Raw genomic sequence first — 14,162 nt, forward strand, 5'->3', positions numbered from 1 at the left:
TAGAGCAGCACGTTGACCTTGCGGTTTCGGGGTTTGGGTCTTCGCGAAGACCCGAGACCCGAGACCGCGCTCAGTCAGGTTGCTGCTCCCAGGAATAGCCATATTCCATCGACCATACTACACAAACCAAATTAGCTTTACTTAGCTTTACACTTACACACTGTAACTAAAAAAAAACTTACATGAATTTTCGTGCATCATGGACGAATCTATGGGGACCTTCACCATGATGTTTCCTTGCACCAGCCTTTCCAGTAGTTTGAGGCTAGTGTTGCCACCGCCTATGCTCTCTGATCCGTCTGTGAACACGCAAGTCTTAATGCTCCGCCGGGCGCGTAGCAACAGCAGCTCAACCACTTCCTCGAGCATAATAATAAACGAGCTCACTAAAATGTACCACTTTGCAGATCGCATGATGGCCTTCAAATCGGACAAATTGCTTGGCTTGTCGAGTGGCGCGCTCCCCCCCCCCAGCTTCCTGTCGGGGGGTACGTGGCGCGCCCTACAGTACCGTTTTGCGGAAGCAAATGCTTGGTCGTTGGGCGCTAGCCTAGCGCCGAACTCTGAGCCTCGTAGTAACCCGATCACTGTTCTCTGACGTTGCTCCAGAGAGTACAAATTATGAGAGGTCGGTGGGCGAAGCGGAATGCTCATGTAGACTTGGTCCAGTTTTGAGGTTAGGTCCGTGGTCTTGGGGCACGTCACCGCTGCCGATCGCGAGAGCTGCGTCATCTCTGCAAGGCAGCTCTCGCGATCTGCAGATTTCTCCAACTGCGAAAACGGTCCCTTAGTGTTTAGCGGCGCCTCGATTGTAGGGAGCTGAAAGTGGGGCGACCGTGGGTGGTTTGGGTCCACCACCCAACAGCGCTGCTCTTTGCGTGGTTGCGGGACGGCGTTCGGGGCCCTGAGGGTGCTCACAGGGGGTAGATGCGGGGTAAGGCGCGACTGCGACGCGGATCGGCGCGAGGTCCGGGGGGATCACGTAAGCGCGGCACCGGCACGATGCGGGTCTGTATTTCGTCGCGTGCTGCCAGCGGAGAATTTCGCGAGGGCCGCTCGCGTTCTAGGTCTAGTGGCAGCTAGGTCGAGGTTCGGGCCTCCTGTAGTGGGCCTACTTTGCCTCACTACTTTAGCTTACACGTTGCGCTACGTGTATGAGGAAGCGTAGGTATTGGTACTAACTTGAGTTATTTGTATTGAGTCCACAAGAATAATATAATAATGAAATAAAGACTCCGAGAAGCTTAGTTAGGGTAAAATGAGAACTGTATTGTTTGTACATTTCCTCCTCAATCTGCTAAATCTGTTTATCATCTATGAAAGGGGTTGGCAGCCCGATATCCCCGTCTCTAATTGGTAGAAAGATGCCGCTTTCTACCAATAGGATCTCTGGGTAGGTCCATTGGTGTGACCTACACCAAGGAAGTATCCAACTTTTAACCGATATCGTATCGGTTAAAACCTCGAGTCTTGAAGCGACCACCGAGGCGCGACCACCGAGGCGCGTTCAACCGGTCGTAATACAAAACGAAGCTTGCGACCACCGAGGGGCCGCGCGACCACCGAGAGCGACCACCGAGGCGCGAGCACCGAAAGTGTAGGCGGGATGCGCACACGCACGTTCTGCTGGTCGTAACCTTTTTTTTGTATTACGACCGGTTGAACGTGCGTGTGCCTACGGGTACGATGTGAGATATGACGTTCTGCTGGTCGTAAGCTATCGTCTTTTTTGGCTTTCGACCAGAGAACGCCTACGGTACGATATGCTATGACGTATGAATAGGACGTATGACTCGAACGTGGACGAGGGGAACACCCTTTTCGCTGCAGGGAGTGGGCCAGGTGCTGGCCGCGTTGCTGGGAAACCTCTTGGTGGAGGCTCTCGCCGACGGGGACTCTGGTGACAACAGCGACTCTCGTCTGGAGACGGCGTGGCGACTGCTGTTCGCCATCGGTTGCACCCCCGCCGCTACTACCGTGTCACCGCGGAGGAGACCGAGGCTTACAGGGCGATGCAGGAGCGTTCGGCGGCTGTGACTCGCGTTGGCGCTGAGAAGAAGGCTCGCCTGCCATTTATTCTTCGTCACGACTGGGTCAACCTGCTCGGTACGGCTGCCACGTGGTTCCTCTTCGACATCATCTATCATGCGCAGAATCTGTTCTCGGCCAGTATCCTGTCGGTGATCGGCGTGAAGAACTCGCCTCTCCAGCAGGTGACGACTAGGAATGTTTTGTGGCGTGGCTGGCGCTTCCTGGGCACTAGGTGGCCATCTACTTTATCAACCGCCTCGGCCGCAAGAAGATGGCGCTCCAGGGTTTCTTCTTCTTGGGCGTCCTCTGTTTGATCCTCGCTATCTTCTGGGATGACTTGCAGGACCAGACCGTGCTGTTCATCGTGCTGTACGGCCTGACGCTGTTCTTCGCCAACTTTGGTCCCAACACGGCCACGTTCGTGCTGCCGACCGAGATGTACCCGACCCCGATCCGTTCGACCTGCCACGGTATTTCGGCTGCGGTTTCTCGATCTGGGTGTCGCACGAGAGTTCCGGCGGTGCTTTCTACACGTTCTGCATCATTGCGTTCGTGTCGATTCCGTTGCCGTGGTTCTGCGTGTTCGACAACAACGTTCCGATTGAAGAGATGGATGCCGAGTTCTACCGCAAGCTTCACGGCGAGGACGCGTTCACTCGCGACTCGTTCGCCTCGAAGGGAGCCGAGCTGGACAAGGAGATTGGCTACAAGGTCAACTCGACGCCAGGCCAGTAGAAGACGCTGTCTGCCTTTAGGGAGTCGTAAGTTTGATATCAAATCTAGTTTTCGACCACGAAACTTGTGTGACTCACAAATTGTAAGTGAATATGGTTGGCAAAGTGTTTCGGGCATGGTAAAGGGCAACTTTTCATTGGCGACAACAACGTAACATACAACTGCACACTACCAGTAACTACATGTATTGCAATTGCAGTGGAGGCCGAGGAGGACGACGAGGCAGAGCACTCCTTGCCCTCGGAGCCGTCGTTTGGCACGTGCCAGCGTGCGTGGTCGCCACGCCCCCGATCGTGGTCGAGTTGAAGCTCTCGGCGTACGACCACTTGTCGTCGGCCGTGTGGTCCTGCAGCTTCAGCCAGTCCTTCGAGGCCGTCAGCGAGAAGAAGCCATACTCCTGGCCATCGTGCACCCACAGGTTCTGCGCCAAGTCCTTCGCGTACGTCGGGATGCCGGCCGCAGACTCCTTCTGGATGCCACCGCCAGCTCCACTGTCCACGAAGTGAACGCCGACCGATGAAGAGTAATCGTGACTTTCGCCGTGGGTGTGGCCGTTCAGCCAGAGGTGAATTCCCGTGCCATTGATGATCTTAAGCCAATTCTCCATTCCTGCTTGGTCGTAGTGTGCGTACGGGCTGTAGTGACTGTTGACCACCTTCCAGGTCGCGGTCGAATTGGCGATGTTCGCTTCCAGCTGCTTGCGGGAGTCATCACTCCACGCCGTGAACTGGGCCATACATTTATCGAACATAGCTCCATCTCCTCCACAGCACGCGTCGTCGCCGCGCGCAACGTTGGCACACTTCTTGTCATCATCACCGGCATATCCATAGCATTGACAGCACGTTTCAGTGGCTCCGTGGGAGTCAGCGTCGCCCGAATCAACGTTGAAAATGTCAATGCTCACGCCCGAGGCTTCGTCTTGGATCGAGTACACGTAAAAGTGATCCTCCAGGACCCATCGGTTGTCGTTGGGACTCGTGTAGGTCGACTGCCACGAGAACTTGTTCTTCAGAGACGTCAAAAGATCGTCCGCGGACGAGCACTTGCCGGCACTGTCGCCGTCCGAGCAAATGTAGTCGGCACCGCCGTAGTCGTGGTTGCCCAGCACGTTCACCCAGGGCAGTGTCTTGATGTTGTCGTCGTCGAATTTCCCCTCGAACGTGGTCGTGAAGCGCGAGTCTCGTCCGTTGGCACTGTCAATGCCGTTCCAGTAGAAGTTGTTGCCGTGGCCGATGACGCACTTGGGTGCCACCTCAGCGGCCGCGGCTTGCTGGTTCATGACGCTGGCCACGATGTCCTCGGCGTTGACGTCGTCGTCGTTGTACGTGGACGAGCGCTTGAAGCACGAGCTCTTCGTGGTGGTCGTGCCCCAGTCGCCGATGGCGAAGGCGGCGAGCGAGTACTTGACGCTGGTCGGGTCCGACGTGATGGTGGTCGCCGAGCTGTTCGAGCCCGTGCTGGTCTTCTTGGTGGAGGACGACGACTTGGTGGTGCCGCCCGAGCTGCTCGTCGCGGCGGCAGCGCTGCTCGAGGTCGAGCCGGAGGTGCCGTCGCCCGTGCTGGACGAGCTGGTCGAGCCCTTGCTGACCACGACGCCGACGATCACGCCGACGATGGCCAGGCCCTTCCGAGGGATCGCCATGCTCTATGCTCTGCTGCTCTGTACGACGGCGAAGGAACAAACGCCGTGCTGCTACCCGCGCTGGAAGTTCGCGAGTGAGCTGCAGTAGTGTTATCCTCGCTGGGGAGTTAGTCAGCGCGAACAGGTCAGTGCAGGTGCAAGTTCTTAGGTCACATGTGCCGCTTGAGGTGCAGCATCGCGGATCGGTGCGCGCCGCGGCAGCGGCACAGGAGCGCCTGGAAGGCCCCGACGTGTTTTCTTTGAGGGGCAGCGGCGTTTGATGCTGCAACAGAGAGCGACTGTCCACGGTGCAGCTGCAGCTTGCCCCGACGAGTGCAGCGCGGTGCTCCAGCCCTGCTACGTCGGTCCGAAGTTCGGAGTAGCTCGAGCGCTGCTGGCGAGTACAGCGCCCGTCGCTTTCGACGGAACCCGTGCCCGATACCTTCGGCAAGGGGTTGTCGTTCGCGCTTGGGTAGCCTACCGACATCAATGATCGCCTGCAAATACCAGCTAAAGCAGCGCTGGTGGAGATCACAGGCAGCGAGGCGAGCCTGCGTTCAGCTCGACAGCACGGCCGCACAGCGGCCGCGAGCACTACAGTTCGTTGCTGCGTGCTTCAATGTACCAAACGTGTGGTACAGTCCGCTTCAAGAGCGCCGATCAAGAGCGACGATCGATGCGCCGCGGCCGGCAGGACGAGGTCTCCGCGGCGCTGGCGGAGGTGCAGGCGCGCCAGCAGCGCCTGGCCCGCGGCGCCGTGCTGCCCCGCGCCTCCGCGGCCAGCGACGCCGCCCACTCGACGCCCGTCGCGCCCGCTCCACCGGCGACGGACAAGCCGCGCCCGCCCGCCTTCCAGTGGATCAAGCGCCGCGTCGTGCGCCGCAGCGAGCGCCAGGGCAGCGCGCTGGAGGACCTGGGCAGCCTGGAGCTCGTCGCGTCGGCGTCGCTGGCCTCGGCGCGCGCGCTCGTGCGCCAGTTCGTCGCGCTGCCGCCTCGCCGCGACTTCCAGTTCGTGCACCCGACGACCGGCGCGCCGGTGGCCGCCGCGCAGGAGCCGCTCGTCCGCGCGGCCGACCTGCCCTTCCTCTGCATCGCGCTGCTGCCGCCGAAAGAGGCCGCGGCGAGCGGAGACAGCTCTACTGCTGCTGCTGCTGCTGCTGCTGCGGGTAAAGCGGCAGCGGCACCGGAGGAGAAGCAGCCGCCGCCGCCGCAGCAGACGAAGCCGCGGCCCCGAGCGGGGGAGACTGGCGCGGCTACACGACCAGCCTCTGCCACCGCTGCGGCGGCTGCTGCACCGGCCAAACGCGTTCCTCCTGAGGCGACGGGCAGACCGCAGGAGCAACGAGCTGTGCTTGCGCGCTCCAGAGAAGTGAAGAAGGCCGCTGAGGCCAGCGGCAAGAGGGAACACGAACCTCTGCTCGCTCCGCGCAAAGCGGTTGTAGCGACCAGGACAGGGGATGGAGGAGTGTCGCTTGTCCCCGATACGAAGCGAGCCAGTAGTGCTGGATTGACCGTGGACCGGAAAGCGAAGACATACCAGGAGAAGAGCACGGCGAAGAGTTCTAGTGCCGCTGTACAACGAGGACACAGGGTGCCTCCCCGACTCCAGAATGATGAGAATGCTAGCAGTGCAATTGCGAGTGAAGCAAGACCCACATCGACCAGTGTTGAAGATACAACCGTAGCGACAGCGGCGGTCGAAGCAATGCAAGAAGAAGCGCTCGTGGTCGATGCTATCCCAGCCAGTTCAGCACAGGACAGCCACGCAGAGACGCATAGAAATGATTATCACGCAGATACCCTTAATGATGCTGTTACGCTTGACCCGGTACACAAAGCACCGAACTCTCCGGGCAGGCTGCTTAGTCAGACGCCAGGGCATCTGCGTCGGTCTAGGCGCTTCAAGACGCTTACTGCTGCGAAGCTTGGTGAGAAAAGTTGGGGTAGCACGGAGTTCGAGCACCAAGAAGTGGTCTCAGATGAGCAAGTGGAAGAGTTGGTTATATCGTTGGTGAAGACTTTCCAAGCAGGCTTGGCAGGAGTCGAAACTCGGCAACTCGACGCAGCGCTTCTGCACTATGGAATTGACTATCACGGACTTGAATTGAACGGACTGTTGGTGGCACTGGATGCAGAGCTGAGTACCCGATGCAACCACGTACAGGGTGGTGTGGATGGACAACTCACGCAAGTTTTACTAACGATATTTCCCGTTGACGGAGAAAACGGAATTAACCATGAGGCTCTCCAACGCTTTGAATACGCTTTGAATTTGTTCGCTGGCATGAGAGGTTGGAAGTCGCCCACGAAATTGCGTGCTTGCTGCTTTGAAGACAAACATCCTATGCAATTGATACCAGTAACCGACAGTAGGAGATTGAATCTACTTCGTTTATCGGATAAAGACCGTCAGTTGTTCGGGCTGGCGAGCTCAAACCCTACAACGGGATTCGAGAAATGGTTAGCTGATGGACTGGAGGTGGCCTACGTACTGTTGTACGGCTTTTTACAGTCACGAAGAAATGCAGGCCATAAGTCCCTAGCAAAACTTGACAATCTTCACACGCGCCAAGAACGCATTCAAGCTGCAATCCTGAAGCTCTCTTCTTTTAGCTTTGACGTATGGAAGAGACTAGAGTTCCGCACAACGGACGTTGAAGATGTCTTCATGGTGAAGCGTCTAAACGACCTTGTAAAAGGATTTCTCCGTGATGCTAACCAGTACACTCGGGAGATCGATGGAACCGTGTTTTTTCCTGCAATCGTCGGATATCTGACGAGAAAGTCAGAGCAACTCGCGCACAGTTTATCTGGGTTGCTGATATCTAGTCGTGATAGTATGGAGTCACTGCACAACACGGTTCACGAGTACTTGAGATTGTTACGCCAACAGCTTGAGCAGCACAAACTCCATTCGGCAAGTCCAGATATCTACTTATCAAACATTGGCTTGAAAATTGTTGACGTGGATAGGATCAATGCATCCCGAAGCAGTGCAGGCCTGGGAAGAATTTACATGGATGGGAGAGAGTCCATATTGACTCATCACCAGTGTAAACTTATGGCGAGGGATAGGAGCTTACGGACAAAAGGCCGATGGGAGCAACAGGAGCTAACCAAAGGGGAGGTATCCAGGTACGCACCTTCGTGGGATTGCGCAACTTTTCTGAGCCTCAGTAACATTTTTCGACAGGTATTTCTTTCTCGGGCCAAAAGAAGTAGCTCTTGAGTACGTTTACCAACGTACAAAAGCTGCTGTTAGCGGTGGTGACGAAGTGCGCTGGGAAGATTACGAGGCATTTGCGAAAAAGGAAGCGCAACATGCCTTTGCATTCTTCTGCAGCAACTCACCGGTGGTGCCTATGAATGTCTCGATCGGGATCGGGATCAACATTATCCATTCAGACCTTCTCCCACACCTTTGCTCGCTGCAATCACTGAGCACTGTGTTGCGAGAATATTCTGACGCAACTTCAGTATCATTTGGATACTGTTACGAAGCTGTTGTTCAGGAGACTCGCGTTGTCTTTCGAATACACACAGATATGTCTGCCGGTAAACAAAGTTGTGACAGCGGAGCTGGTGTGTGGTGGGGACTTCAAAGCGCTATCAGAAGGGTAGATCGGTTTCTCGTTTCAGCGCAAGACGACGAGGCTGTCGCATTTTGCAAGGCCGAAGGGCTAAGTTTTCTGCACTCGCTATTGAAAAGGCGAGAACTACCATGGCACCTTGTTAAGTTTGGGCAACCGTTCTGTGACGATATCTACAAGATGCATGGACAAGACACTGAACGATCACGCGAAGATGTCCTGCGAGCAATACAGGCCGCTATCATGGTATTTCCTCGCGCACCACAATGTATCACGATGAAGAATATTCAGATTGTTGTACAGTTGCTTGAGGTGCTACCAGACGCATCCGAAATTGCGGACGATGCAGTCAACGTGCTGCTGGATGTATGCTCAAACGTGCAACCACCGAAGCTGACCGGAATGCAAGGTGTTTTTTCAGCTATCCCGATGACAGAATCCCAGGTATGGACCCCTCAAAACGCGGATGTCCTTCAAAGTATCTATCTTATTCGTAACCTTTACTAATCTGCTTTTGTCCTGAGCATATAGAAAATATTTGCCACACAAAGCGGCCTCGAGATCCTTGTGGATGTTACCACTAGATTGCACCACCTTCCTGCACGCAAAGGGTCCGTTGAGAGTGCAATTGTGGCTCTTCTGATGACCCACGAACTTAGTGCAACAAAGGGTAGTCTACTCATTCATTGGCGCGTGCATCTCGAGTTTTATGTAGAGCCTAAGGCTTGGGAGAGACTTCCCGGATTATCATCGTTTTCGGTGTTTCTGCTGCAGCAAATTCACGCATTGTTCTTTTCTGTGAGCTCATTTAAAGAGCCCGAGACGGAAACATGTCAGTGCGGATGCGAAACGCGCTTGGTAGACATTATGGATGCTAGTATTGGTGTGATGACGATTTTCGCAAAACTGATTATCACCGATGCAGGTGTAGTGTGGGCTCAAGAGGATATGCAGGGACCACGAGATTGTTTGTTGTTTCTGTTATGGAGTGTCCGGCAAAAGACCTGGATTCCAGCGATGGCTGAGCTTCAGGATCTGTTATTTCAATGTCTATGGGAATTTCTTGAACGCATGACAAGCCCCCACCAGTACCTAAGCCTACTGTCGGATCTGATACCCCCTCTTCTCGAGCTCTTGCGGCAGAACGCTTATCCTTCGTTGCACACAGGATCTCTACGCGTGCTTAGTTTTACGTTCCGGCTGGCTGTGGACAAGAAAGTGTGGCTAATCTCGATGGAGACTTTTCTTGCTGCTTTTTACCAGATTTTAGAAAGTCTGTGTGACGATCCTGTGAACTCAAGCATGAATGCTACTATGGTTGAAGTGATGTTTAATTCGGAGTATCGACAGTATTGTCCCAGTAGGATGTTAGCTCTGCTACACGAAGAGCATGTGAATTTTGTTGGCGGGTCAGGACAATTGTCCCCCGTAGCGCGCTCGCGTACAAAGTCATTAGTGCAAACATTAGTCTCATTCTGTTCACTGACTTGGAACTCGGTGCTTCAGCCGATTTGTCAAATACCCGCATTAATCTGTCTTGGGTGGATATTGACTACCCTGGAAATTGCTAGTGATTTGGAAAAATTGGAGGTAGACGAAGTCTTGATGACACTTATAGAGAATGAGAGTGCCGCAGTGTCAATTCTTGCATCTCGAGCGTACGTTGTATTCCTTTTTCAAGGATTATTGTCACGACGAGTAATTGATGAGTACCGATTAAAACGACTTTGCAACCTGCTCACTACCACACTGGTATCAGGTTCTCGGCTGATGCTTTCTCCGAAGCGATCAACTTCTAGTCCAGAGACCCCCGAAACGATTCAATTTGCTGCAAATATGCAGGATTCATACTCTATTCTCCTTCGATATCAATCAATTAATCATGAGCAGCAAATTCTTATACGGCAGAAAGATCTCGATCAGGATGATGCCCCATTACAGGAAAATTCACCTGACCGCACCATCTGGGAGTCTAGTGAGTGGAATGATCCCAATCGAGCTCTTGCTGAAAAGCTCGCAACCCACCTAAAATTGCTGGCTGTCTTTTCGTCGTTAACAAAAAATGTGGTTTCAATCGGAGACAGTGAAGAGTTACGAGAAATCATCTTGCTACTTGCGGTGCGTACTTTATTTCACAATGAAATCTTAAAAGAAATCTAACGACTCGTGCTGGTCAGCGATTTGTCCGAGAACGCTCGCACAGTAACTCTTACCATACTACGTTATACTTGCTATCACTAAAGAATATCGTGTGGGCAACGCGTTTAGACATTGCTAAATGGGGAATCTCGGAGTTGACGGAGGCTTCATTCCTCCGAAAACTGCTACTTCTGGTCAAGGACAAAGTATACCAGGTAGGGTACTAATCTGATTCACTGCTCGCACAAAGTCATACTCTTATGAACAATTGATGTTACTCGCAGGAGTTGGCGTCAGCGCTGTTATGGGGTCTTGCGGACGCCTACGAGAAATCAAACACATTCATACTGTCATTTGAGGTTGACGATGCGATAGCTACGGGAAGCTATTTTACGAAAAAGATAGGATTCGCGGTGATGGTGGACAACCTGGCAGCGAAATTGGCAAATGGCCGTTCGGTTGAGAATGATTCGGGTGCACTTTCCTCCATGATTGTCAACCTAACCAGCAGTTCCTTTTTCCTTATGAACTATGGGTATCCGTACGTTCTAAAGTTAATCGAGTCTATGCTTCGGTTGGTTCGAGCTGGGTATATGATCGACCCAAAAGAAGAAGAAACAAGCCAGATTACTGGAGAAAGATTCGGAACAATTCTATTCTACATGTACCCGATCAAACAAAAATTAGATCGGAGCCTCTTTCAATTATGTCGCGCTGCAGCAAATACTCTTGAGGCGATGCAACGAATAAATCCTGAGTCAGTTTTTGATGAAGCAGCACGAACAAAACTTACCATGCTTCCACTTCTCGACTACCCGAACAAGCAAATAGCTCATTTTGCGGTTTCTTGTTGCAGCACTCATCTGCAAGCACACCCAACAAAGTGTTCTAAACTGTTCGAAACTGATGTCCAAGACAAAGTGATCAATTTCTTCTTTAACGACGAATACCCACCGATCCAGATTATAGCGTTTTCATGCATGAAGCTAGCTTTTGCGGACCAAAACAATCTCGCTGGGCTTCAACTCAAACTTTCGCCACTCACAGAAAAGATTGTCTCCTGTTTACGCAGCCCTCATTTCGAGGTGAAACGAAAGGTTTGTAAATTTACTATCGAAATTATTCACTGAAGAATGTCTAATCTAATCTGCCTTACACAGGTTATTTTGTTCTTAGTAGAAGCTGTCTTTCGTCTTGAAGATCAAAAGTTTCTGGATGGGGTTGCAGAGGCATTTTCCTCACGAAACAACAAAGATCTTTTCATGGAGCTCTTTGAGTCTGTCTCTCGAGAGATCGCGGTGAATCCTTCTGCGGGGAGTGTGCTCCAGCTTCTCATAAGATTAATTCTGAAGTTACATCTTGTTCATACCGGCGGTGATCAGCTGGTCAACGTAATCTGCAGCACACTAAAGGCCCACAGCAGCGACACGTTTCTCCGCCCCATGGTAATAATCACCAAGCCGCACTCGCGTTCAATTGTTTACCTGCTTTATCTAACATATTTTTCTGTCTTCACTTAGCTGTTCAATTTCCTGCATCAAATTGTAACACAGGATGATCGTGTCAACTATTTGGAGCGGAAAATCCGGTTGGATGTGATAACGGAGTTGCTCTCGCAGCAGCTAACGCAGAACGAGTTGCGCAATGTGGTTAACATGCTTTACTTGATTGCGAGCAAACATACTGGAGTTCGACACTATTTAAGTGGTTTCGCATCAAAGTGCATCCCACAAATTGTCAGTGTCATGGATGGATTTTCCGAGTACGCTCAACATAATGACGCGTCCAAGATTTTACAAGATCATACTAAACTAGAAGACAACGAAGAAACTCTTGATAAAAAGAAGCTGGGACAAATAAAAGATGGGGGTGCTGCGAACTACTTTTTGAAGGTGACGACTGCTAAAGCGGTGTTCGTTTCATACTTTACCGAGGACATTTACGAGCAGGTACGCCCCAAATGATGGTTTGCATTCGGATACGGGATGGCTAACAGTAGAATTCAGTACCTACGATTACTGCTACTGCTAGTTACTGGATCAGAGTTTAGCACAGACGAGCGGTATGGTTGTTTGTGTGAAGAAGACGGGTGTTCAAACTGCGACCCCTGCGATTTAATCGCGAAGGTAAACGATTCCTCGTGTCTTCAAAAAGCAAATATTATCTGGCCCTTAATTCATTAACCGATTGAACCATTAGGCTCACTGTGGACATGTTATTCTTCGGCTTTCAACCGCGGAGCGAGTCTTGTGCTCCTCGTACAATATCGACCATCTGATATCAACACAAGGAGATCCATCCATCGGTGTTTCGCATCTAAGCATCCAGCTTCTTGAGGCATTAGCGGCTAACCAGCAAAGCCGTGTACAGCTGTTGCGTGGATCAGCCAAACTAGAGTGGTCGTGGTTACAGCAGTTAGTGAAGAGTGTCATTCTTTCTGATTGTTCACCAAGTGACGAGGAAACCGGTGATGCGAGGAGAAGTCTCGAAGTATCTGCTGTGCATACTATTCAGATGTTGGGCCATTTAAGCGCTGCAAAAGGTAAGACTCCTTGCTAATCCGATCTCCTTATGCACTTAGTTTTAACAAACTCTTTCACGGTGTTCGGTAAGCAGAAGTTGCCCTACGACTGACGGCAGAGAAATCATTCATCGCAATACTTTTTTCGTACCTGATGCCTACGTATGGACATAATAGCTAGTGAATCCCCTGCACGTAGTTACTAACCGTTTCGTTGTTTGCATTCCACGACAGAGATGCGATCTTTGCTGCAAATGTTGAAGTTCGCCGAGCAACGTCATTTACACTCGCAAGACTGGCTGAATATCCCTTGATTGTTCGAGACACGTTTTTCCAAGAGAAAATGGCGATGCTGGCTCACGCAACTATGGACTATGGCGATCCCCACGGATCTAGTGGAGAGCAAGACAGGATCGTGTTAGCCAACAAACTGATACTTATTCGAAACAGAGCCTTGTTGACACCGGGTCTGCAAGGTAGAAGCGCAGATGATGATATTCTATCCCTATTGACGAAGCTACTGATTTCCAATGAGACCGAATCGATTGATGTGGGAGGCATATGCGCGGATGTATTAGCACATTTACTGTACTTTCGGGTTAATGCGCGCGACGAAAAGCGTCTCCGCTCCGTGATGTGGCGCTACACACGTGCTATGAGCCCGAACAAGAATGGAGAACTTCCGAACTACCCGTCTTCCAAGCGGCTAACAGCATATCTTCATAACTGGCTCCAGCCAATGCTGCAGAAATTGCGACATTCAAGTTTTGGCGCTTTTCATGGAGACCCGGCGAAGTTGTTGAGTGACGAACTAGCATTCACCTGCAAACACCTTGAACAGCCAACGGTTAGTGAACTCCTGCGCGTGTTGATATCGCTTCATCTTGATTTACCGCCTACTGACAATTGTGAATGGGAAGCAACTCACGATGCCGTCGACACGCCAGATGCTGACATAATCGCTCCGTACAAGCGTAAAACTTTGTCTACGGCAAGGCCCTGGCACCTCCAGTACATTTTTGTGGGGTCTGATCGATCGTCCCGAGAACCGAATGACTACAGTTTCCGTGGATCAGCTCACTTATGGCATTTTCTGAAAAAGCTTTGGGAATTAGCAAATGCGGAAGACTCAGGCAATGAGAAATCTCAAATCACCCTCTCCGCGGTGAGAAATACTGTGACATCTGCCCTCCCTGGGATTTTTCGCGTTTGGGGTAAATCAAGCGGCAGTAGGTATTCAGCGGCCGCTTTCGATAGACGAAAAGCGTTCCTTGATTTCGTGATTGCAGTCGGAAAAGTGGAGACCAACATATTTAGTGCGGTTGAAGTGAAATCGATAGTTGAAGTAGTGGCAGGAAAGAAGTCAGACCTCAGGGCGACATTGGGAAGGGAGTACTTGCTTCTATTCCATATCTGCAGCGACGATCCTACAAAACTTGGCTCGATGATGCATTGTATTAATCTTGATCAGGGTGGGGTTCGTCCTAGTGAGATATTTCGATTGTTTTGGGATCCGGTTCAG

General features: G+C 52.0%; 4 protein-coding genes across 4 annotated transcripts; 3 read left to right on the forward strand and 1 right to left on the reverse strand.

Moving 5' to 3' along the window:
* Window positions 1-2,012: 2,012 nt before the first annotated feature.
* Window positions 2,013-2,766, forward strand: IUM83_05967 (Inorganic phosphate transporter; the record flags this gene model as incomplete). The annotated part of the gene is made up of 3 exons (XM_067930134.1): window positions 2,013-2,213; window positions 2,264-2,469; window positions 2,544-2,766. The coding sequence occupies 3 exons, from the start codon at window positions 2,013-2,015 to the stop codon at window positions 2,764-2,766; spliced, it is 630 nt and encodes a 209-aa protein (XP_067782604.1).
* A 178-nt stretch (window positions 2,767-2,944) lies between these two features.
* On the reverse strand, window positions 2,945-4,411 carry IUM83_05968 (Tartrate-resistant acid phosphatase type 5; the record flags this gene model as incomplete). Its single annotated transcript, XM_067930135.1, has 1 exon — window positions 2,945-4,411. One exon carries the CDS (start codon window positions 4,409-4,411, stop codon window positions 2,945-2,947), a length of 1,467 nt encoding a protein of 488 aa, XP_067782801.1.
* A 655-nt stretch (window positions 4,412-5,066) lies between these two features.
* IUM83_05969 (uncharacterized protein) lies at window positions 5,067-7,619 on the forward strand (the record flags this gene model as incomplete). Its single annotated transcript, XM_067930136.1, has 3 exons — window positions 5,067-5,981; window positions 7,466-7,525; window positions 7,584-7,619. The coding sequence occupies 3 exons, from the start codon at window positions 5,067-5,069 to the stop codon at window positions 7,617-7,619; spliced, it is 1,011 nt and encodes a 336-aa protein (XP_067782802.1).
* Window positions 7,620-8,409: 790 nt separating this feature from the next.
* On the forward strand, window positions 8,410-13,599 carry IUM83_05970 (uncharacterized protein; the record flags this gene model as incomplete). The annotated part of the gene is made up of 14 exons (XM_067930137.1): window positions 8,410-8,424; window positions 8,512-8,591; window positions 10,065-10,098; window positions 10,158-10,334; window positions 10,404-10,660; window positions 11,192-11,216; window positions 11,280-11,417; window positions 11,502-11,564; window positions 11,640-12,068; window positions 12,126-12,245; window positions 12,319-12,661; window positions 12,736-12,802; window positions 12,875-13,487; window positions 13,561-13,599. 14 exons carry the CDS (start codon window positions 8,410-8,412, stop codon window positions 13,597-13,599), a joined length of 2,400 nt encoding a protein of 799 aa, XP_067782731.1.
* Between the last annotated feature and the right edge of the window lie 563 nt (window positions 13,600-14,162).

Source organism: Phytophthora cinnamomi (genome assembly GCF_018691715.1).
Source record: "Phytophthora cinnamomi strain GKB4 chromosome Unknown Contig104, whole genome shotgun sequence".
Lineage (NCBI taxonomy): Eukaryota > Oomycota > Peronosporomycetes > Peronosporales > Peronosporaceae > Phytophthora > Phytophthora cinnamomi.